The 25,084-nt window shown below is 30.9% G+C and overlaps 1 protein-coding gene across 1 annotated transcript; it reads left to right on the top strand.

The window, feature by feature from the left end:
* Window positions 1-15,978: 15,978 nt before the first annotated feature.
* LOC129889846 (O-fucosyltransferase 29-like) lies at window positions 15,979-24,538 on the top strand. Its single transcript, XM_055965306.1, has 9 exons — window positions 15,979-16,529; window positions 17,965-18,055; window positions 19,285-19,361; window positions 19,674-19,762; window positions 19,883-20,072; window positions 21,025-21,206; window positions 21,784-21,886; window positions 23,053-23,381; window positions 23,796-24,538. The coding sequence occupies exons 1-9, from the start codon at window positions 16,245-16,247 to the stop codon at window positions 24,193-24,195; spliced, it is 1,746 nt and encodes a 581-aa protein (XP_055821281.1). The 5' UTR covers window positions 15,979-16,244; the 3' UTR covers window positions 24,196-24,538.
* Window positions 24,539-25,084: the final 546 nt, after the last annotated feature.

Below are 25,084 nucleotides of genomic sequence, written 5' to 3'. Positions count from 1 at the left end.
CAAGATATAATGCTTCTGATACATCATGTTTAAATATAAAAATTAAGTTGTATTTAATCAGTTTCCATGTCAATGCAGGGAATGAAGTACGTCATCAAGAAGATCCCCTCACACTCCCTAAGATTCGGCACTGCATATACGACTAATTTTATTGATGATTTCAAATCATAAATAAGTGATGAAGCTATACAATTATTTCGACAAATCATACTTGGTCACTATTTAGATATGCCACAGTGCAATTTTCAAGGGCAAATCATCAAATGCCTCTTACTTCTTGAGGTCGAGCAAAAAAACAGAGAGGAATTGCACAGTATGGGTGCATGTCTGTAATGTCTGGGAGGCCAAGGATGGTTATGTTAGCGACAACGATGATCCAAAAAAACCTAAGAGAGATTTCATACATCCTGGTCAAGAAGAATCGATGGACGTCGAGTAGTTTTTTTTTAAATTTTATAGTAATAGAATGTACAATTATATTTTTGTACCAATAGTAAACATTTTTTTTGGCTATTCAACTATTTAGCAGACTTTTAAGTTTTTCTAATATTTATGTATCATATTTTGATTTATCAAACTTGAATGCTTCCGATACATCTACTTCATGTATCACATTGTAATATATCAAGATTTAATGATTCTGATACATCTACATTTTTGTATCAAAATCTCATGCATCAATTATTTACAGCTTCTGATACATATTGTTTATGTATCAGATTGTAATGTATCAAGATTTAATAATTCTGATACATCTACATTTATGTATCAGAATCTCATGCATCAATCTTTACAGCTTCTGATACATATTGTTAATGTATCAGATTGTAATGTATCAAGATTTAATGATTCTGATACATCTACATTTATGTATCATAATTCATGCATCAATCTTTACAGCTTCTGATACATATTGTTTATGTATCAGATTGTAATGTATCAAGATTTAATGATTCTGATACATCTACATTTATGTATCAGAATCTCATGCATCAATCTTTACAACTTCTGATACATCTACAACCTATATCAATACAACATGTTATGTATCAACCATAATCCAGTTGACAAACTAATACAACAACCTTTAAAGTATCAACTTTAATACGTCGAATGTTTATGTATCTGCTATTCATATGTATCAGATTTGAAATTACTATCAATACGAAGTAACTTACAATGAACATAATTACCAACCATCCATATATCAATTATTGATATTCAATTACTATTTTGGTTAATTGATATATGTATCAAATACAACCCACAATGTAAAAAAAACTATGTAAATGTAAGTACATGATCCAAATAAAATGTATCCTGGCATAACAAAACATTATTTCTCTATGAGAATGAAATTACAAGTCTTTCTCTTACGACCTTCATGGCCACAACGACTATAAGAATTTGTGCTCATTCTTATCTTCTCACTAGAGTACTTTTTTCTTCCTTTCTTTGGTCTTCCTGGCATCCTTTTGTATCTTGGTGGCAAGACGAATTCTTCCAAAATTTCTTTCAGAATAGAACAATCTTTCTTATCTGGCATTGGAACCATTGGAAATTCATAAGTAATTGCCAACGCCTCTGGCTTGTAGTAATCAGAACAGTATGGATACATGTCTGTAATGTTCTTGCTCTTCAACACTGCAATTGTGTGTGGACATGGTATCTCGTCTAATTGAAACCTGCCACAATTGCATGTTTTTCTTTTAAGACACACAATGTATCTTATACCTGACTCATAAACAGAATAAAGATATTATGATGAAGCAACAATCTGCATTAAATAATTATCATAGATATGTATCAGCAATGATGTATCAAATACAGAAATGATGTATCAGAACTGATGTATCAGGTAATATTGATAACAGAAAATACAAAACTGATGTGTCCTATAGCTATGTATCAAGCAACTATGTATCAAGTAGATAACTTTTCCAATTTAACTGTGATCTCTTTTATTTAGTTAACTAGCCTTTTTTTGGTGTGTGGTGAGATAACTGTTGCGATCCTCTGTTGTGTAGACAAAATTACTTAAAAAAAATAACTGGTGTGTACCTTCATTCTCGAACACTTCATTGTGTTTGATATTAGGATATCTTCGAATTTCCTATCCAAAGTATGTTTTGTATAAGCTGTTATTTCCCTATTTTTGCAGTTCCAAGCACCAAATAACATTCTCGTTTGCTCCAAAAAGTCAATTATATGCAGCTCTCGTGCTTCAACAAGACATCCATTGATATGCTCTGTTTTTGAGTTTTCTTTCATAGTCAAGATATGTTTCTTTTTTTAAAGAATTATTTGCCTTAATTAGCATGGTAATTGATTGAAACAATCAATCATAACTTGAATTACGTTACTTCCCATAATTAACCCAACAACATTAATTGTTTTACACCCAAAAACTGATGTATCAGCTCAGCAAGTAATGTATCAGAAATTAAAAAAAAAAAGGAAAATCGCGTAATTTCATAAAAATAAGGGATACATTGTAATTGAGTCTTTTCAGTATGTGATTTAGGTAAAGTTTACATATAAGTTTATATGATACGTTCGTTTATGGCTTTTGATAATAGGATAGTTTACGGGAAACTCGTGAAGCCCATTAGGCCAAAGTGAATAATAATAAGTATAATTGGCAAGAATTGTATTTTATATTTTCATAAATAAAAGTCGCTAAAGTAATTCAAAATACGGAAAAATGTCTAATACGTTCTTAAACTATTGAAAATTATATAAAAATGTCTATCATCCATCTATTGGGCCTAAAATGCCCTTGACATCCACCTTTAGGTCCAAAAATGACCTTTTCTTTAACGGAAAAGGGCACGAGGGACATTTTTGTACCATTTTCAATAGTTCGAAGTTATTTTAGGCCCTTTTCTGAAATTAAAATTTTGTTAAATAAATTTTGATTTATTATTAATTTTAAATAATTAAATTGTAACCAATAGATGACCACCATGTGTTTAAAAAAATTATTTAATTAAAATTATGTTAAATGAATTTTGATTTATAATTATTTAACCAAAACACGGGGTACTCTCAATCAGCATCATAGGCCAACTGACCTCAGAAAGAACAAATATATAATAAGTAGCACGATGATACGAATAATAACAAGATGGAAACATAAACCTAAAATTACGGAAAAAAAGGGTACAAAAAGATCATACGGTAGTCAAGTAAATCAACCTAAGAAGATAATCACATTAATAAATCTTAGCCCACAAAATATCGGAGGAATGCATAAATATAAAGTAGTAGATATGGATTATTATCCCCTAAAAATAGCATGGAGCGTCCGAAATAACCCTCGAGCTCATCAATAAAAGGGCATCCCGGAATCATACCTCGAGCTCATCAACATCAAAATAATAACCCGAAATATGTATCAACGGACCGCCCGAAATTCACACCTCGAACTTATCAATATGAAATGAAGTGTAGCCCAAAATCAATAAAGGGCCGCCTGGAATCATACCTCGAGTGCATCAACCATGAAATGTCATAATGCTTACCGAGTACCCCGTGTTTTGGTTAATTAATTATAAATCAAAATTTCTTTAACATAATTTTAATTAAATAATTTGAATAATTTTTTAAAACATGTGGCGGTCATCTATTGGTTATAATTTAATTATTTAAAATTAACTATAAATCAAAATTTATTTAACAGAATTTTAATTACGAAAAAGGGCTTAAAATGCCCTCGAACTATTGAAAATGGTGCAAAAATGCCCCTCATGTTCTTTTCCGTTAAAGAAAAAAAATATTTTTGGACCTAAATGTGGATGTTAAGGACATTTTAGGCCCAATAGATGGATGATGGGTATTTTTATACCATTTTCAATAATTTGAAGGCATTTTAGGCCCTTTTTCGTTCAAAATAATCTAGAAGAATTACGAGAGTTTTCCTTTTTTTTTTCTTATTCTTTTTATTAAAGTTTTTCTGTATTAAATCCAAAGTTGTTTTTGCTTCCTAAACTATACAAATTCCAAATCAAGTTGGATTAACGAACCACAATTAAGTCACCTACAAATTAAATATTCAATATATACAAAATTTCTAACCTAAATACACTAGTTTGAATGGATATTTTAAAGTATTAGTTGAAGAATTCCATACATTTGTTGACCAAATTATTAGGTGATTCTGACATAACCTTTGAGATATGTCATTCTATCCGAATACTCTGAGTTTCTTACTTATTGTAGAAGGAAGATAATTAAATATTGTAAAGCAGAATTAGGACATCTGCTATATGTTTAATTACCTGCTTTAGGCTGCGTAGCCTTTTTCCTAAAATGACAAAATCGTCAAGTACATATATTGTTATCCAAAATATTAAATCTTCATCCTCAAAACTTTCTATTGAAAATAAAAAAGACTTTTGAATCTTGTCATGACCTTAAACTAAAAATATGTGAATTTTTTTATTAAAATATTATTTAATCTTGTGAGTTTTAACATGTCAAGTGGAAAGTTAAAATTAAAAATTATCAAAAAAGAAAAGAAACATTGTTTTTTGAAACAAACTAAAAAGAGAAGTAATAGTACAAACAAATTGAACTAGGGGGAGTATTATGGTCATCATTCACCTTTACCATGTCTCATTTGAATTTGGTTGAACATGTAATCTCCCAAATGGGGATCAATGAGGTTTGAAACTCTTGCATGCTTTTTTGATCGAGCTTGTTACACGAGACATACTTAATTGCTAATGCAATTTATAGGTTATTAAAATTGGAGCGAAATTTACCCCTAAAAATAACAATTACAGATTTTCTTATCAACGACAACAAAAGAAAAAGGTCAAACTTGAATTTTGTGGTGGAAGGGAACATTGCAATCCCCTTCTTGGTGAAAATATATATTATAGTAGATGATGATCAACCTCTTGGTAAAAATACTGCCTTAAACTACATGTTTAACTTATTGATAAAAGTGTACTAGTTTTAACTAATTATTTCTTCAAAAAATGTATATAATAATCTATTTGTGGATTTTATCAGCCTAGCTAACATTGACTTCTGTCAAAATAATACAAGCATATATGCTACTTAACATTAATAAGCAATATTGAATTACAACAGATAATATTTTATAAAGCAATTAATTTTATTTATAGTCCAAAGTTTGAGAGTTCATATAATTGTTATAAAATAATATATAGGACTAGCATTTTAAAATGCATAATCATTTACATAAATATATGTACATTCTCCTTCTGTTGAAATTTATTGCTATATGTGGTTGCCATTGACCTTTACTAGGTCTGTCTTTGAACTCATTCATTAAAGTGTAATAGCAACAACTAATTGTTATTATTTTAAAAATCTACGTGGATAAAACTACTCTATTTTTTTTATTAGGCCTAGTTTTGTCATAATTATAGAAGGATATGAGTATTATTACACTCTTGACATCAATAAACAATATCGACAAAAAATGGATATAATTTTTATAGTTAATTGGAAGAAGAACGCTTTTGGTCCTCTAACTATTACTAATTTTTTGGTATTTTGGTCCATGTGATATTATAACTAAATACATTTAATGTCTAATTAATTGAAATGTGAATTTTCAGTCCAATTATGTAGAAAATATGTTATATTTGAACAATATTTAGAAGTATATTACCCTGATATATGGAGTTATAATACAAATTTAGTATCACACTTGAACAACTAAACATTAGAACAGTTAATAATTCTAAAATATTCCAGTATTCTTAAACAAAGGGATCAAGAGTGCGTTAAAGATTAAAAGTTCTTCATCAAATATCAAACTAAAATTAGAGTTTATAAATAATTAAGGGACCAAATATGCCATTAACGCTAATTATTTTTATAGTGCAAGCGTTGAGATCAATATGCTGGAGCCTTTTTTCTTGGAGAATATTATTAGGTGACACTTAAAAAAACACAATTGAAAATTTCAACCAAAAAATATTTTTTTACATCCCCCTCCTAAATCAAACCATTAAGTATAATAATGATGATTATGAAAATGATTAATTTTGAAGGGTGATACACATTATAGGTCTAAGTCTTCTCCAAACATCGCTTTCAACGTACAAGTGAAAGCAATATATATATCTCAACTTTAGTGGGGTAGTTGGTCATCAAGGGGCACAAACCTTTAAATTTTTCACATCCTTTTCCTATACATAATTTTTTTTAAAAAATCATTTTGATAATCATGATGTCCGAGTCAATTTATGTGGATCTTAATCAATTTTATCGGGTACATGTTATTTCTAACCAGCACATATATTAGGATTAGAGTAACTGTGGACTAATGCTTTGACAAATAGAAAGAAATCACCTAATGTTTTTGTCTCTATTGAAATATGAATTGAGACTTTATGATTTTCAACTCGTTTCATTTATTATTTGTCACACTTGAGTGTAGTTTTTTTTTTCTCGGATCAACTTATGCACATCTCAAATTATTAAATTTATTTTCTTTCACAAGACTACTCTCTATAGTCATTGGGCGACTTATGCCAAGATAGAAAATGTGTCTCCTAGTAAGTGTCATTTTACTTAATTACACCATTAAGTTCTGCCAGAAAGAAGTATGAACAATAACATTGGATTTTCCGAACTCCCAATGTTAATTTTATTTTTGAGAATCCAACATCTAGTAAAAAGAAACAAACAAGCTGGAAATCAGTATTAATTTTCTTCTATTTTAACTTCTATATTGCTAATTTGTTATGTATATCTGCTAATAATAAAAGTGACGTAAATTGGGAATATATATTCTCCTCATGTAACAACATGTATATTAAAATAAGATTGAACATTGAATTTTTCTTTGTTAAACAACAACAACATACTCACTATAATTTCACAAATAAAATTTGAAAGAATGACATACACGACCTTATCTCTATGTTGTCCTCTTTTGCACGCTTTGATATAAATAAGGCATGAAAAAGGGTGGAATTGGGGTATATTTGCACTTTGGTCCCATGCATTATACTATCATATATCTTTATGAGCATTTAGGTTTATAGATCATTTCGTGTTATTTAACGTATCTAAGTTATGTACATCAATAATATTGAAACAAAAAAAATATGTATCACCAATTTTATTAGGTTATTAATTAATATTTATTATCACGATTTACCTAAAATTACCTTATAATGAACCTGATAATTGTGTTTAGTTTTTTTATACACATTTTTGGGACATAGAACTTAAAATTCTTTTTATACAAATATCACACTTCTTTTGACACGAATTAAGTATACATGTATTGAAAATGTGTTTATTCATGGTCCAAAAATTCTCACCAAAATTAATTAAATATGTAGTTCTCCATAATTTATTTAGTTCACAAGCCATAAAGCAAATTGGAAATTTTTAATTTTTTAATTTTCCTATATTATCTGTAGTGGAAAAGGGCTTGGATTTCCAATTGGACTAACTGACCCATACATGTGAAGTTTTAAATATGGGCCTACAGCTAACAGTCCTAGCTGCTCTGGCTATATAGATTGGGTTGGGCTTGATGTTGGAGGAGGCCTGCAAAATTGATTTGAAGTATCCAAAATTCATGCTTATTTTTGGAAAGTAATTGTTGTAAGTATTTATTCACTTGAGTTTGTTAATTAAGCATATGCATTAGTAGTCACTTTTATGACCGCTATAATCACTATCTATTGTTTCTTGTACTTCGATTATTGTATTATATTGTTGTAGTCATTGCTCTGTTACTATATGATGTTTCTTGTACTTTTGTTACTTCTTTTTATGGATTGATTTGAACTACTTTTCCTTGAGCAACGAGTGTATCGAAAACAACTTATTTACCTCACATCAGACAAAGTCTACAGACCCTCTATGTACATTCCTCATATCCCACTTTTTGAAACTACATTGAGAGTTTAAAAATATAATCACTATCTGCAAAGTGTTTAAAACATAGTCAGAACGTAAAAAAAGAGGAGCAAAATCCACTTGTCCGAACTTATAATTCAAACTTTATGACAGTATCCTGAATTTCAATGCAAATTGCTTTTATGATTGTTTACGTTGAAGTCCAAAAGAAGAAAAAACGCAAAGGAGGCAACAGAAAAGTTGCTAAATTTTAAATACATATTATAATGTGAAAATAATTTAGCACCATTAGAAGTGGCTACCTTTTGTCATTTCTACAATAATTGTCTTATCATATTATTTATTGACTAGTTATATCATCAATCATGCTTCAGTCCATACCTACTATATACTTAAAGCATATGGGTCCACCTTATTTGAAAATTAATTGACCATTTTATCATGTTTAATTAGTTATTTTCTTTACGGTTCCATCACTTTCTTAAATTTCATTTCGTATTGCATCATGATTAGTCATATTTCAAAATACATGAATTAATTTTTTATTCAAATTATCATCTCGATCAATGAATTATTAAGATTTTTAAAATCAATTATTTACCAAAAATGTTTAGCTGAGTGTATTAGTTAAATATCTAAAAAGTAAATATAATAGATTTGTCCAAAATGGTCCATCAATCCATCATTTCTATATGTGGAGGGTTCCACATATTAAATAATTAATTCAAATTGTATGGTTCATAGTGGTCCATAACCATGGAAGAAATTTTCATCCCTTATAAAGGTTAGAGGACACATTTTTATTTAATTAATTATATATATATTCAATATGTTTTTTTACTTGAATATTTTCTATTATGGAATAAGCATGTAAAAAAAAATTGAATGAGTGAAATCCAAACACGTATATGATCTATGTCTGCGCTTATATCATATTAAAGTCTATGATTAATTATTCTAAACAAGGAAATGATATTAATGGTCCCTTTATAACATAATGACCATCTCATCTGTACAAAATTGTACTAAAGTAAGAGTGTAAGACAAAAAGGGCTTCATTTTCTTCTTTGACTATGAGATTTAAGCACTTTTATATATATGACATATCACACAACTACATTGTACTAGCTTAGCTAGAAACTAAAATATCATTGAAGTAGCTAGCATTATCTTAATTCATAGCATCATAATAACAATCCGTTACCATTTCTGTTTTCAATACTTTTCTTCTTCTTTTTTTTCATTTTTTCTAACCACATCTTTTTACTATTATATTTTTCTAATTTGTGTTGAAAGCCACTTTTCTAAGAGTCGAGAGTTATCTATCATAAAATAACATTTTTATCCCGCAAAGATAGAAATAAGATTTGCGTACATCTCATCTTTTCTCCACTTCCCACTTATAAAATCATACTAAATATATTATTATTGTTATATATTAACCACCAATCAGAAATTTACCATTGAAAGTACTCAAAATCAAGATAACGTTATATGATGCGAGTTGCCATTTAGGATACCAAGTAGGATGTTTGTGTTTACTTGTTCAATTCTATACAAGTTTAAGTGTCTACCGTTGTGTTAACCATAGAGTGTAGTTAGACAAGCTATCATGGTTAGTTAAACTAATTAAGTTTGTTAGAAGGTGGTTATAGTTAGTCAGAGGAAAGCTACTTATTTTGTAGTCTATAAATACACATGTATTGGATGAGTTAAGATCATCTAAACTTATAACTACTTTCTCTCAATATACTCTTCTTTCTTCTCTCTTATTTCTTTGCTTAGTTACTGCTTTACAGGCTCCATTAATGAAGTTATCACGTTGCACATTCAAAATTGGAAAACATAGACGTCAAATGAAGCTAACAAGTTAAAGGGCACATTTATGGATTATGTCATTATTTCATTTTGCTTAAGTTTCAGTCTATAGCATGTAAATGTGTTATTTTATTCACTTTGAGCTAGCTAGTTATCTAGGTCCATGTGAAATTAATCACCACGGGACCTGCAATTTAATTTGGGAGGAGGAGAATATAAGAGCATTAAGTTTTATTTCGACCCCTTCATTAATTCATCTGAACAAACAAAACCCCACATCTGATCTCTTGCTATACTACTTTCATTTGTCTTGAATTTTTCAAAATGTGACTCTATATATATGTGTGTATATTTCACTGTTCAACTAGAGTTTATGTCTACGTAATAATGTTTTTCTTTTCATAAGGTGTTCAATATCGACAGTAAAATCAGAGTATTAAATCTGAGTCTATTTATTAGAGTAATATGCTTTTAATAGAATTTTTCTCATTCCTGTGAATTCGAACCCGATCTGAAACATTTGATTGAATATAGAAAAATCTCACCACACCACATATTAGTGTCTATGTAATAATGTTGCAAAACCTATTTAGACAATCAAACATTCATAAGGTAAAATTCAAGTATTTCAATGATCATGCATGAAACTAAAGCTACCCCTTATCCTCCTTCTGTCAAGTGTGGAGTTAGAATTTTTAATTATATATAATGAATTTTTAACAAAAAAACAAAGTTAAACGCCAAAGTTATTGGGTTTGCCACATTCATAACTACCACTTTGGCTCCTCCACCTGTCCTCGTCTTGATATTGTCTTTATTTTCTGACCCACAATTTTATGGAAGTAGATATCTTCGTCTTTGTTTCAATGTTATCTAGTCTTTCCTTCTAAAAGGTTAAAAGAGAAAAAAACATATAGAGATATTAATTAGGTTCTGTTTGGAAAGTCATCTAGTATTTGAAATTGATGTAATTATTAGCATAGTAATTATACAATTTAATAATTATAATAATCTGTTTATTTGTTAAAATATAATTATAGTGTAATTACAAGTGTACTGTTTGATCGCACAAGTGCAATCATAAGGTTATTTTAAATTTTAAAAATAAAAGTTAATCATTTAAAATTTATATTAGACAAATAAGAACTTTTATAAACGATATTAAATTAAATAGTACCCAAGACCCCACGTTGTGAGATTTCACTGGGTTGTTGTTGTTGTTGTTGTTGTATTAAATTAAATAGTAATTAATAAACATATGTTCTTAACTAATATTAATTTATTTATATTTTTTAAATTAGTATATTCTAATTAATTTAATCAAAAAAAATTTAAAGTATAAGATTTTTATGAACGTCATGAAATGTATGTTGGACAAAAAAATTAATATTATAAATATAATATCATAAAATTATTAAAACGTTTGACAAAAAAATAATCTATCAAGTTTAACTAAAAAATAAATGATTTGCAATGTGAAATATCAAGTCAATACTACTAAAACAAGTGAAATTGAAAATATGACAAATTCTAAATTCAAAACAAAAAATTTAATATAATATTCTTATATCAAATTTTAACACAACGTACATAAATATGATTTTAAAAATTAGATTACTACCAAAAAATGCAAATAAAAATAGAATAAAAAATAAATAAATAAATAATATAAAAATTGCATGAAATCACATGAAAAAATAAAGGTTGAGAATGAGAAGGAAATGAAATATAAATAATAAAAAGGTAAAAAAAAAAAAATTTAGAAAATATTAGAATAATAAAAATATTTTTAAAAAAATAATAGAAATAAAAAATAAATAAAAATGAAAAAATATAAATAGAAATAAAAGAAGAATTTAAAAAAGTTCCATGTAATTACATGGTGTAATTACACCAATTCCTTATCCTTCCTTTGAAATTGAAGAGTGTAATTATTTTCCTTCAAATCCTCTCTTACCAAGTAATTACTTGATCTATCAAACATGTCAAAGAATTTAATTATACCCTATTACACCAAATCTCAATTATATTATGATTTTCCAAACATACTCTTAAGGAAATGTCACAATTTGCTATTCCGTCGTTTTCCATCTTTCACGATTTCACAAAATTCTTTGAGTTGCCAAGGAAAAACTACAACTGAAATTAATAAAACCTTACAAAATAACAAAATGTAGTATCCTGTTTTTAGACATCAAAATCCACTTAATTAAATAAAGGGTTTGTGGTAATTATTTATTAATAATAGTATAATTATCGTTATATTATATTGATCGATAATAATAGATATGAACACTTTATATAAATTTCATAAAAAAAATTGACAACTCTGAATCCATAACATTTACTCAATACTGTTAAATATTTTTACATCAATACATATTACCGTTTAAAATAAAAATCTATGTATTACACTAAATAACTCTTTTACTGTAGTGATCCTTCCAAAAAGAAAAAAGTAGTAATAAAGAAATCTATCATCATCATCTATATGGGGCCCTTTCTAGTACTAATTACGGTCAAAGTATTTTAAAAGAGGGCACTGGTTCTTTAATTAGTCAAACATCATTAGAGATCAATTCCAAAATTATGATCGTGATACTTTAGTGTCCTTTAGTTAGTTAATTAATTAATTAGTTTCATAACCATATGGCGGGAAAAAAAATTGCACTCATCTCAAATAGCTTTATCCGTAAAAGTTATAATTAATTTGAAATATTCAATATAAAAATTTAAATATGTAACTTTTATTTCAAAATATTGTAAGAAATTATGATGTAAATGTTGGTTTTAAGTGAAGTGTGAACGGAAAATAAGAATTAGTAAATGTGGAAAAGCCAAGTGAAAGAAAAATAAAAAGTCATTTCATCCTCATTGATAGAAGAAATGAAAAGTTTTGTCTTTATAGTAGAAAAGACTTTCTTTAACTCATAAAGGGTTAAGTAGAGGCTGCCCCTCGCCCGTCGTCGTCGTTGTTCGGCTAAGGTTTTGATGTGATTGATTGATAATTTTTTAGATAAAATTTATTTATTAATCTCATTATTTGATTTCCTTTTTTCTGAATATTAATTCAGTATTAATTCGAAATTATTGATTATTAATTAATTAATTCACAAATTAATTTGAATTAATTAAATTCGCGAAACTAACTAAATAACCGAATTAACTAAAATGGGATTTATTTAAATTTCACGGAAATGTTTTGAAAAGGACATGTTCCTTTCGAAAAAGCTTTTTTTTCCCCAAAAGACACTATGTCTATTCTGAACAGATGAGACTGTTCTAAACAAACATATTTTAACCCATTGTTGACTATAAATAGAGAGGCCCCCTCTCAGTTTTCGACATCGAAATCTCTCCCTCTTCTGCATATATTTTCTTACAAACAAAGTTGTGTCTTTGTGTGATTACGTTGTTGCTTTCTAAGTTTGCTGAAATTGAAGAAGTTTGAGGTACCACTACTTCTTTAATGTTTTATCTTTTTTATACTGGAAGAAAATAATCCATAACCTCGAATACAGTGAGACGATTAAATTCCTTAAGGACACACGGTGAATTATGTGGTACTATTTTTTTCTTTACATCTTAATTATTTCTGACTTGCTAACTTTAATAGAGAAGTTAACAGTAAACGATGAGCAAAATACATTATACTCTTTCTACACTTGGCCAATGAATGGCATTACACATGCTAGAAAGTTTAAAATAAAGTGAAGTAATACTGTGAAACTGCAATAAATTATATATAAAAATATATATAATGTAGTCCTTTGTTTAATTAGTTGCATAAGCCGTGTTTGTAAATTCTGTTGGTCTACATTGTAGAGTAATTTGTTGTACTAAATTCTCGTTATGTACGATTTTTTTTAAAAAAAATTGCACCACAAAAAAATTATGGATTTAAAATATGAAGACACGTGTTATATTATCATTAATTTGACGTAAATATGGAGAAGAATAGGTTTACCGACCAAAAAAGTTTATGTCGTATGCTAATTAAATCCTTTTTGGCTTCGAAAAGATGTTTGTATATATGCTATTGGAGTCTTGATAGTGACTTCTGCTTAATTAATTGGTCCATTTTTGTTTGGATCTTCCTCCCCTGATTCAACCAATAATTTCAAAATAAAATAAAATCAAGAAATAAAATGGGTATCGTGGAAATCATTATATAATTTTTTCATTTTGTTTCTAATATTTCCATTAAGATTTGACTAAATTTAGATTCGACTATTACAAAGCTTATTGATTCATAATTAAATATTTATAAATATTAAGTAAATTTCTTAACATATATATACATAGTTATACAAAAACTATTAAATTCATGTGAACTTATAAATGATACTAAAAAATTATCTCTGTCCACTAACAAAAAATATCTTTACAAAAAAATTATTTATATTTGATATTTACATCAAATCGCAGAAAAATTACTAGGGATCTATCATCCGTCTGGGAGTTAATTAATGAATGAAACATTTTTCTTTGATAGTTTCCATCCCATGCCTCTACTTTGATTATGCAAAAGTCCAAAAAAAAAATTTATTACTACTCCTAATAGATCAAGAGTCTATTTTTCTTGTAGTTTTGTATGCTATAGTACATGTGTTTTAAATGGCTAGAGTTGAAAAAGAAATACATATACTAACAAAAGAGAGCAAATATTTCATGCTAAAATTGTTTCTAATTAAAAAAAAAAAAAGCATACCCTTTCACATCCATTTTTATTTTTAGAAAGAAACCTACAAATATAGTTAATAGATTTTTGGACATGTGACATGGAATATGCAAAGGTAATGAGGGAAGTCCTAAAAAAAATTCCTATAATTTCTCAAGTAGGTTTTTGATTTTAGAAATTGTTGGTCAACTCTTTTCATCAAAATAGGGAGGTTATTGGTGAGGAAATAAGTGTTTATGAGTAGTAATATATAAGGTTTTATGCTTTTAAAGTTGAAGTTGGAAAAAATAGCTCCTCCAAATAAGTGTTTTAATTTTTTTTAATGACAAGATTACCCATATAAAAATAATTATATTTTCGAAACTAAATATTAGCAATAACTTCAGTTCTTGTATTTTGACTTGTAGAAATATTTTATAAAAATATCGGTCAAATACAAATTACTAATAAAGATACATATATAATAATTTAGCTAAATTACAATCTATTATTTTTCAAAATCACTTTTTCTAACAAAAAATACTTTTGATAAGAAAGTAATAATGTGATGGCCAAAATTCTGAAATTACGTTGAATTGTTATTGTAGATTTGAAAATAATATAGAAGAGATTTTTATAATGTTGTGTTTAAAATTTAAATTATGGATATATATATATATATATCATATTTTCCTCTTTCATTTTTCTCGACTAATTTGGACATTCATGAAAATGAAAATAGAAGTTTAGTTGCATATTCGAACAAATATTAAACGCCATTAGTTGTTAGTGTTACCATTGTTTCATCATTTCCGGGAAAATACTACTCACTTCGTGTGTGTGTTCGAAATGTTGTATTTTTCGAGAGTTAATTTAATTAACATTTAAAATTAAATTAAATTATATTATATTAATAATTTAAAATAAAAATTTACATACTCAAAAATTATATTAAAAATATTATAAATTATAGTTTTTTATATTAATATTATAAAAAAAAAAGGGCAGTCCGGTGCACTTAAGCTCCCGCTATGCGCAGGGTCCGGGGAAGGGCCCGACCACAAGGGTCTATTGTACGCAGCCTTACCTTGCATTTCTGTCAGAGGCTGTTTCCAAGGCTTGAACCCATGACCTCCTGGTCACATGGCAGCAACTTTATCAGTTACTCCAAGGCTCCCCTTTTATATTAATATTATAAAAAAACATATTTTAAAATATTTATCAAAATTCATATTATTTAACTTAAATGACAACTAAAATATAAACTGGAGGAGTACTCTACTACTATAAGCTTACTTTCTTAAGCATTCACCTTCATTTATGGCTTTTATGAACCTTTCTTCATAAACACCCCTTTTCTCTGTCAATTCCCGTTTTAATTTATTTATTACTCCATTCGTTTTAGTTTATTCATTTTATTTTATCTTATATATATAGAGTTTAAAAATATATTATATATCTTGTAATTTTAAATATATTAGGAAAAAAATTAAAATAAAAAGTTACTGCATTAAAAGACATACTAAAAAGGAAAGATTATTCTTGATATTTTCCATTCTCAAATTTCTTTTTTTTTTCCCTTTGGGAAAAATTAAAAAAAATAAAATACTACAAGAGCGTTTTTACACTCCACCCATTTGAATGAAAAACTCTACAAAATTTTGTGACAGAATTGTGTAGAAATTAGAAACCCCACTCTACAGTGAAAACCCAATTTGGGTTTCTTGAGAAAAAGCCTGCATTTATTGAGAGAGATAGAAAACAGTGAATGTAATTTCAGTTTTGCAGCATTTTGCGTGATTTTTTTCAAGATTTTCTTGAAAAACTACGGTTGTGGGGTTTGATGGTAATGGTAATATGAGCAAAAAGGGTGTTATCAGAAGATCGAAAGCGAGTGGCTTTACAAATGGGTTTGGCCAAACTGTGCAAATATAGTGGTGGGTTGTTGTCTAATCTGGCTGCCGTGGTGCATAATCAGCACAAGCAGCATTTTGTCTTTTCTTGTTTCTCGTCGCCGTCGTATGGGGCGTCGCCGTCGCCGTCGCCGTCTCGGAGGCCGATCTCATGGACATGTATTTGTGGATTTATGTTGTTTGCTTTGGGGTTGATTTCACTCTTTACTGGACATGTGGCATCCAATATTGAATGGTACTCTCAGCGAATCGTCAAAAGGAATTGGTTCTATAAACTGGTAATGTAAACAAAAAGTTAAGTTCACCCTTATGTTGTGACCCTTTTTTTGTTTGGATAATCGTGGTGTCCGGTTAGCTTTTGCACACATTAACTAATTTCACGGATACACCTCCTACCAGCTAAATTGATATTTGATGATATGGTCTTCAATTTCTTTTGACAATCATGTTGATCGGCTCAGCTTTCGTGCACCTTGAGTAGTTCCACGGGATACACATCACTTACTGCCAGCTAAATTAGTGTTAGCTACAATTGGTACTCATTTGATAATGTGGTCTTCAATTTTTAAAAATATTTTTGGCCTTTACTCACACATATAGTTAGAATGTGGAAAAACCAGTGGTGATGTTTGGCCTCTTTCTACCTACTCCCTCTATTCCATATTAACTGAATTTCTAGAGTTTTTTTCATTGTTCAAAATAGTTGAATTGTTCAAAGTTCAAGAGAAATGTTTGAAACTTTTTTCATGTTTACCCTTTCCATTAATGAAGTTTTGTAATTTTCTAGGACTAAACTACACTACTTACAACGTTATACTTCAATAAAAGATTACTTATATTTATGATTTCACATTTAATCATCTTTACGATGTTGATTAAACAAAAGGGCAATAGAGAAAAATATGGTTCAAATTTTGTCCTTGAATGCTTTTCTTAATATGTGTGCATTACCTTAGAAATTCAACTAATATGGAATAAAGGGAGTATGTGTTGGTGTTCTTTTTAAGGGGAGGTAGGAGCTCTCGTCTTTTTATGAGGGACTTTGCACAAGTTAGCCTACTATTTCTTGGAAATTTCATGCAGACTCATTGAAGAATATAACATAATGAAAACAAAAGATTTGCCTAGGTGACACCTGCAAGTTGGGATTAAGCCTTAGTAAAGTTGTTGCACTTCTTTAGACGGTTTTTCTTTTAGATTCTTTAGAAATTTGTATCTTGGTAGAAACTTAGGGAACTACTAGTATGAGAACACACTCCTAATTGTCGTTTTTTTTCCAAAGAACCCCTATTTTGTCTTAAAAGTTAAATTATTGAGTATTGGAACAGAGTGGTGCAAATTTTACAGAATACATATTACTATTGAGGATTCATATAGCCACTCTTATTAGTATGGGGTTCAGGCATTGTAGCTGTAATATAAGAATTAAGAAAGGGCATGTCTTTATGTGGAAATGAACTCTCTTAGATATTAAGGAGAGAGTTTTGTGTTTCTTGTGCTAAATGTTTGTGGATGAGTGATCAAAAGGTTTTCTTCTATTAGATAAAATACTGGAGATGTTATGCTGATGCTGCTAATCTGACCCAAAAGTTAATTGGAAAAGCAAATGTTTGTGGCTACGACATTAACATGCATGGCAGTGGAAACTAAGTTTTTGCGTTGTGTGTCCTGGTATATTTAAGCATCGCTTTTGTGTTCTATGATATTTTCCAGGATGGAAATCATCGTGCCTCAATTGACATTTGGAAATCAAGGTATTCAAGTTTTTACTATGGATGCAGTGAGAGAGGCCCTCATTTTTCTTGTAAGTTTATTAGTGCTTTTCATGGTGTCTTTGGAATACTATTTCAATTATTTCCTTTTGTTATTGGCTTGAGTTAATTTGTTGGTTTAAAAATTAACCTGATTTGACACTGTAATTTTGATGGCTTTGGCATCTTAAATTTATGAAGATCTAGTAGTTACATTTACAGCTTTCATTATGATTTCAACTGAAAGATAACAACATTAGTTCTAGTTAACTATTGCAGTATATTACATTGTCTAGTTCAAGCAAGAGAGTAGAAAGAGATTGTCCCCTGCCTGAATTGTGTTCTTTGGTTCTATTATTCAGTTTTGCAAGGAAGTAAAAGAGAGAGAATTAACTTGTCACATCCTACTTCTAAGGATTGGGGAGCTGAGTGCCGTACTCTTTTACCAATTCCCCTCTCAACTCGAATAGCCCATGACCCATCAACCCTTACCTTTATTCCCCTAACTTCATTTTTCTCAGCTTTACCAAGCATAAGGTTAACTTTGAACTCTAGGTGAGCTGGTGGCTCTACTATCAATGTGTCTTTCCTCGAGCTTGTCTTGTCACTTGTTTAATTACTTGGTTTGCCATGTGCTATAGAGAATGTATTCCAAAGTCCAGAACTTTTAATGCCTAAATTAAAACTATAAGACATGTAACTAACTCATCAGCTTCTTGACCCAAATCTTGGCTCTTTTCACTCGTTAAATCTGTTATCAACTTTAGTCATCTTAAAGTATAAGTAGCCTATAGGTATATCTGAAGTTTATAAAATGAAGCTCATGGAAAGAAAGGAATTCACGACCTTTTGATCTTAAAATTAGACTCAAACAAAGATGTATGTTTTTGTTTTCATTATGATGCTACATGACTGATATAAATGGTGTTGCAGCCATGTTAAACTTACTTTTTACATTAAACTAGTAAACTACACGTAATGTTGCTACACTTTGCTTGTAATTCTCTCCCAGAATTCTCTTCTTGCTGGACATCATTAATAAAACTATCCATTACTTATTTTAAAAAGAAAGAAAAAAAGCTTAGCTGTCAGGAGAATTCGGCTTTTCAAAACCTTTTATGGGCGTCTTTGTGATTAGCTGTGACAATTTCTTCTTGAAGGCTTTGTTTGCGTCCCCTGTCATGCAATGGAACACACTTCTGTCTCCCATATTTTCCATTGTTACTCCTTACTTTTAGTGAAAAATAACCATCTTCTATAATGTTTTCAAAATGAAATGTAGCTGCTGTGCGTGAGCGATTTTCCAATGGATATTTGCTTATTGCAACTAGTGGAGGTCTCAACCAACAAAGAACTGGCGTAAGTGTATTTTACTTTCTTTTTTTTGTTTGTTTGATGACGGTGGTGTTTGGGCCAGCTAGTGGCACCTTAATTATTCCATCAGGCACCTTCTACATCCCACCAAGCTCTGGTACCAAGTAACTCTGCCCACCAAGGCTTAGGCAGAGGGAAAAAAATCACCTAGTACATTTTACTTGACTTTCTCTAAAACATATTGATTTTACATTTATTGATTCGCTTATTTTTGGGGACTGTGTGATTTTTATGTCTTGCTCTTTTACTTCCATGTCACAATCATCTAAATTTTGAAATATATCTCTTGCTTGTCAGATAACTGATGCTGTAGTTGTTGCACGGACTCTCAATGCGACTTTAGTTGTACCTGAATTGGATCATCATTCATTTTGGAAGGATGAAAGGTTTGTCTGCTTCTTTTAGTTTATTGGAGGAGCATGTGCATTTCTTACCTTCGAGGTAGATCACAGTATCTTAAGCAAGTTTGTGATTTTTTCTTACTGAGACAGCTTGTTTACTGGCAGTGATTTTTCCAACATTTTTGATGTTGGTTGGTTCATCTCTTACCTTGCAAAGGATGTCACAATTGTTAAAAGAGTTCCAGAGAAGGTCATGATGTCAATGGAAAAACCCCCATATACCATGCGAGTTCCTAGAAAATCGGAGCCTGAATATTACTTGGAGCAAGTATTGCCTATACTCTTAAGAAGACGGGTACGTGATATTTGGTGCTGAACAACACTTCACATCTGTGGTACAGCTAAGCTAGCTGCTATTTTTCTTGACAGAGCGATGATTCCAAGAAATAGAATTGCACTTTAGGAAATGGCGTGTCATTTGCTGCCTGACCTCCTGTTCAATGAGCTCTATGTTGACCTGCAAAAGCCAAATATGTACTTTGATTAGGGTTTAAATCTCTCTGCTCTCCTAATATTAGCTTAGCACATTGCCGACCTAACCCGTCTCAGTTTCAGACATGGCTAGAACTTGTTTCCAAGCTAGTCAGTTCTTTTGCCAAAATATACCATTTTTGCTTTTCTTTTCAGGCCTAGCTGTGCATAGCATGGTTGGAATTTATAAAAGATAATGACATGGTCGGGCAATTCATCATCTTTTTTTCCATAAAGCTCTTTTCAGCATTGCTAAGGCTTTTGTTGTGGTCATTAGTTAACATGATCATGACATTTGTTGTAGGTTTCTGTTTATAACTGTGTGCTTGAAAGGAAAATAATTCATATTGCTCGGCAAATGGGGAAGTGGAAAAATAATAAACTTAGCTAGTATGCTTTCCATTTCATTTCAAAAGTAACACTATGCTTGTAATTTCTGCTTTATCCAGAGATATTTTTAGCAGTCAATCAATTTTCTCTGGGAGAGCTAGTCATGTCTATTTTTTTAAATTTTTTTTGAGGTGGAAGTCATATCTATTTATGCTTTTCTAAAAAGGATCATTCTTGAAAGGTAGTTTACCTAGCCAAATAGGGAACAAACTAGGTATACACTATCTCTTAACGTGTTCTTTAAATTGAACTTTCCTTGTTTCTCTTGTTCATCAACATCACAGTTCACCTACACTGATCAAGTCTTATTAAAGTAAAACAGGATTCCAGGAAGTGCATGACTTTGTTAACATTCTATTAATGTTTGGGCTCTGAATTTCATGCAGGTTCTTCAGTTGACAAAGTTTGACTATCGACTTGCTAGTGACCTTGATGAAGAGCTACAAAAATTGCGCTGCCGTGTGAATTATCATGCCTTAAAATTCACAAAACCCATAAGGAATCTTGGTCAGAAACTTGTATTGCGTATGCGAAAGATGGAAAAACGTTTCATTGCAGTTCACTTGAGGTTAGTTTGACTTAGTGCATTAAACAGTTGAGTCTTCTGATACTCTTAGCTTCATTTTTCCCTAAGCGATTTAAGTAAGCGACGGTGGTGAAATTAAAACTAAGAACTGAAGTTGCAACTGTCTAGGCCTTCCGAGTTTGACATGATCATATTTGATATGTGTGTGTTTAACTTTTAATGGAGCTATTCACGCACACTTCAGTTTAAGTTTGCTGTACTGTAAGGAGGGATCTTGTCTTCAAATCAGGGTTTGGGAGTTCTCTCTTCGCGGCATGATAATGAAGATAACAGAAGGGGGAAAAAGAAAGTGAATTTAAATAGGCTGTAAATCCATGTTCCCTTAGTAAGAAGGGACCTGAATTCGACCTACATTCCTAGTCGTACTTGAGTGTCTGTATTCACTTATTGCTTAGAAATTGGAAAGTTGTGGCATAAACTTTCAACTTAGACCTGATAAACTTTAAATCTTACTGATGCCATTTGATATTTATCTTCCATAGCCAATGCAAACCAACCCTTTCAACTTTATGATTTCTACTGGCTATTCATATCTGGTGTGCTTGATTATGTGCTTTAGGTTTGAACCTGATATGTTGGCATTCTCTGGCTGCTACTATGGTGGGGGCGACAAGGAAAGATATGAACTGGGTGAGATAAGAAAACGATGGGCTACTTTACCTGTAAGATCTCTATCACTGAAGAATTATGCTTCTTCTGTGCTATTAGGTGTCTATTGCATATGCACATTATGTTGTCTATCTAGATTTGTAGAGCTGCAGTTCTATTGCCAAGCTTGTGAACTCTGTAATTCCTTTCTGCAGCTCAATTGTGTTACAGTAATTCTTTTAAAAAATTTAAAATGTAATGAAAATGTTATTAATTTTTTTTATCCAGAGAGAGCAATAGAAAAGTAATACAACCCCAACAATATGCATCTTACTACACAAGCTACATGTAAAAAGAATTTTTGAAATTAACCATCCTGTCTACTTGTACATTTTCAATTTTACACCAAAATCCTAAGGGAGCTAAACATCTATGCTTTAATGTTCAAATATTTTCCTATTTGCCTTCACAGTATTTGATTTCTCTCACTCGACACAGCCCACCATCTATGCCTTAAAAGTATCTTTTATTTCTCCCTCAACACAGCCACCATATAGCCGCCACAACTTTTTATCGTCTTCTTGTAGTCTTCTTCCATTCCAACAAAGTAGCAGGTCTTAAGGAGATTCTGGTATCTACATTTCACTTCAAGCATATTCAAAAACATGTGCCAAATCTGATTCATGATTCTGCAGTGGATGAATAAGTGCTTTACGACTTCATAATCTTCTTCAACACAGTACACATCTGTTGCAAGTAGTCATACCTCTTCTTTGTAGACTCTGTTGGGTCAAGCAGCCTCTCTAGCCACTAGCCATGAGAAGCACTCTACTTTATTAAGGTGCTTTGTTTCTCCATGTCAATTTCCACAGCCATACTTGTTCTTGTTGTCTACTTTGAGACAACTTCATATGCAAACTTTACTGAGAATAGGCCATCCATATGTTCTTTCCATACTATCCTATCTGGTAGTAAGTAGTAACTACTGTCTATGGAAGCTATCTATCATCTGCATAGTTGCAGTGAATTCTTTGCTATTGCTTTTTTAAAACTAATGTCCACCGCAAGAAGTGATAATTTGAGGCAATGTTGTTAAAATTGGGTCTTCAGTTCAAAACTTTACATCATATCCTTGTCAGAAACTATGAGTGCTTTTCAGCCCGATACAACCCCATTCCAGGTTTGGATGATACTAAAGCAGAAAATCATAAATAAATTTCTGTACATTCTGTTTGTTTAGGAGTTGAGCCCTGATGAAGAACGAACAAGAGGGAAATGCCCACTAACACCTCATGAAGTCGGGCTTATGCTGCGGGCTCTTGGCTTCAATAATGACACATACCTTTATGTTGCATCTGGTGAAATATATGGTGGAGAGAAAACTCTGCAGCCCCTAAGAGAGCTTTTCCCAAATTTTTATACTAAAGAGATGCTTGCTGGTGAAGAACTTCAACCCTTTCTCCCCTACTCTTCGCGTCTTGCTGCAATTGACTACATTGTATGTGATGAAAGTGATGTCTTTGCCACTAACAATAACGGGAACATGGCAAAGATCCTTGCTGGTAGAAGGTAAGGATTACTAACTGTCCTTTTTAGCGATTTTGTCAAAGATCCTTTATGCAGCATTCATAGAAGTAAGGTAAAGATCCTTCCATTTTGTCCTTTTACTTCTTACTTCTATGAATGCTGCAAGACGGTAAAATGGAAGTGGCTCTGCCTTCTCCCGGGAAACCACGTCCTTTTTTCTGACACTGCCAAAATTGGTCATGTATAGGTATTTTCTTTAGATTTTTATACATATACCAAAGTGAATTCGAATGGATACCCATGGACTGATAATTCTTGCAGGACTTCATAGGTTTAAAAGAGAGCTGCAATTCAGAATTTTCATACATTTTAACACATTGCTTTCAACATTTTCTGTTCCTCTTCAATCTTTTGTTTCACTATTGGATACTCATTGTTTTGTTCTTCACACCAAAGGAGGTACATGGGGCACAAGAGGACGATCAGACCAAATGCGAAAAGGCTCAGTGCATTGTTCATGGCACGGGATAAGATGGATTGGGCCACATTTTCTAGAAAAGTCAAATCATGCCAAAGAGGCTTCTTGGGAGAACCTGAGGAAAATAGACCAGGCCGTGGAGATTTCCATGAATTTCCATCAACATGTATCTGTAAGAAACCATTCAATTTTTCTAAATCCACAAGCAAAGAGAACAAATATCGGAATCCAACTGTCTTGGAGTCAAGATATAGGTACTTATCCAATAGCAGCAACCTGGAACAGAAGAGCTCTCAGAAATTGAGAGAAGGGAGCTTGAGAGACCGGCATGGGTCTGTAATAGATGAGATTGACCCTGATAACCCTTTATCCGACTAAAATAAATACTATAAGTAGGTTAGTAGCTTAGCGAGCATTGTTATGGTTGTTTTGTCCTCTCCAACATGCCGTCATTATCCCTTGCTACAACTTCAGAAAGCTGAAGTTTCAGTGCTAGGTAGGTGTTCAGTGCTCAATTTTTCCAGTCTTGCTGCTTGTGTACAGAAAATCTGTAACTTCCTCTGATCTTGCAATTGTCCATATATGTTCTGTAAGATAGGACTCTAGGGAGAGTGATACCTTGTATTGCCTGCTCGAATATATATGCACCAGTTTCTTTGACATGTATCCAATCATCTGCAATTGCAGCAGTTTAGTTTTATCAAAAGCATAGTTGAGGCTAGTTTAGCTTGTCCAAAGCAGACTTGAATACAACAGGACACACACATATCCTGCCTTGCATTTTTTCATTTTCTTCCTACAGATTAAAAAAGTTTGTTCTTCAAACTCTTATATGAATTATCAGTACCATTTCAAATCACAGAATGCATATAATATAGCCTTTCACGCCCCAACTTGGTTTGACAAAAAAAGCTATTATCCAGCAATGGAGGATTTTCTAATGTAGACAATCGTTAAATTATTTAATTATTACTATACTAGCAGTTTTATCACTTAATTATTTTTGTTTGTCATAAAATTATTTCTTGTATTTCCGGTAGAAAAGGTAGCTCGACTCAAAAACCGAACTGGCAAAAGGTTGATTTATTTCTACACTCTCTAATGTTCAAACGCACACCATAAAAGTCAGAAAGGTAAATTTAACAAAGGATTAATAACTAGGCAGTCTAAATTGACGTATAAATACTTCATTGCATCACATCTACAGTTTGTCACTTTTGACTACTCAGCCACTCTACCGCCCACCTCAATGGGTTATAATCTAAGA

Source organism: Solanum dulcamara, chromosome 5 (assembly GCF_947179165.1).
Source record: "Solanum dulcamara chromosome 5, daSolDulc1.2, whole genome shotgun sequence".
Classification (NCBI taxonomy): domain Eukaryota; kingdom Viridiplantae; phylum Streptophyta; class Magnoliopsida; order Solanales; family Solanaceae; genus Solanum; species Solanum dulcamara.
Note: the sequence above shows the minus strand (reverse complement) of the source record. Positions and strands in the feature narration are given on the sequence as shown.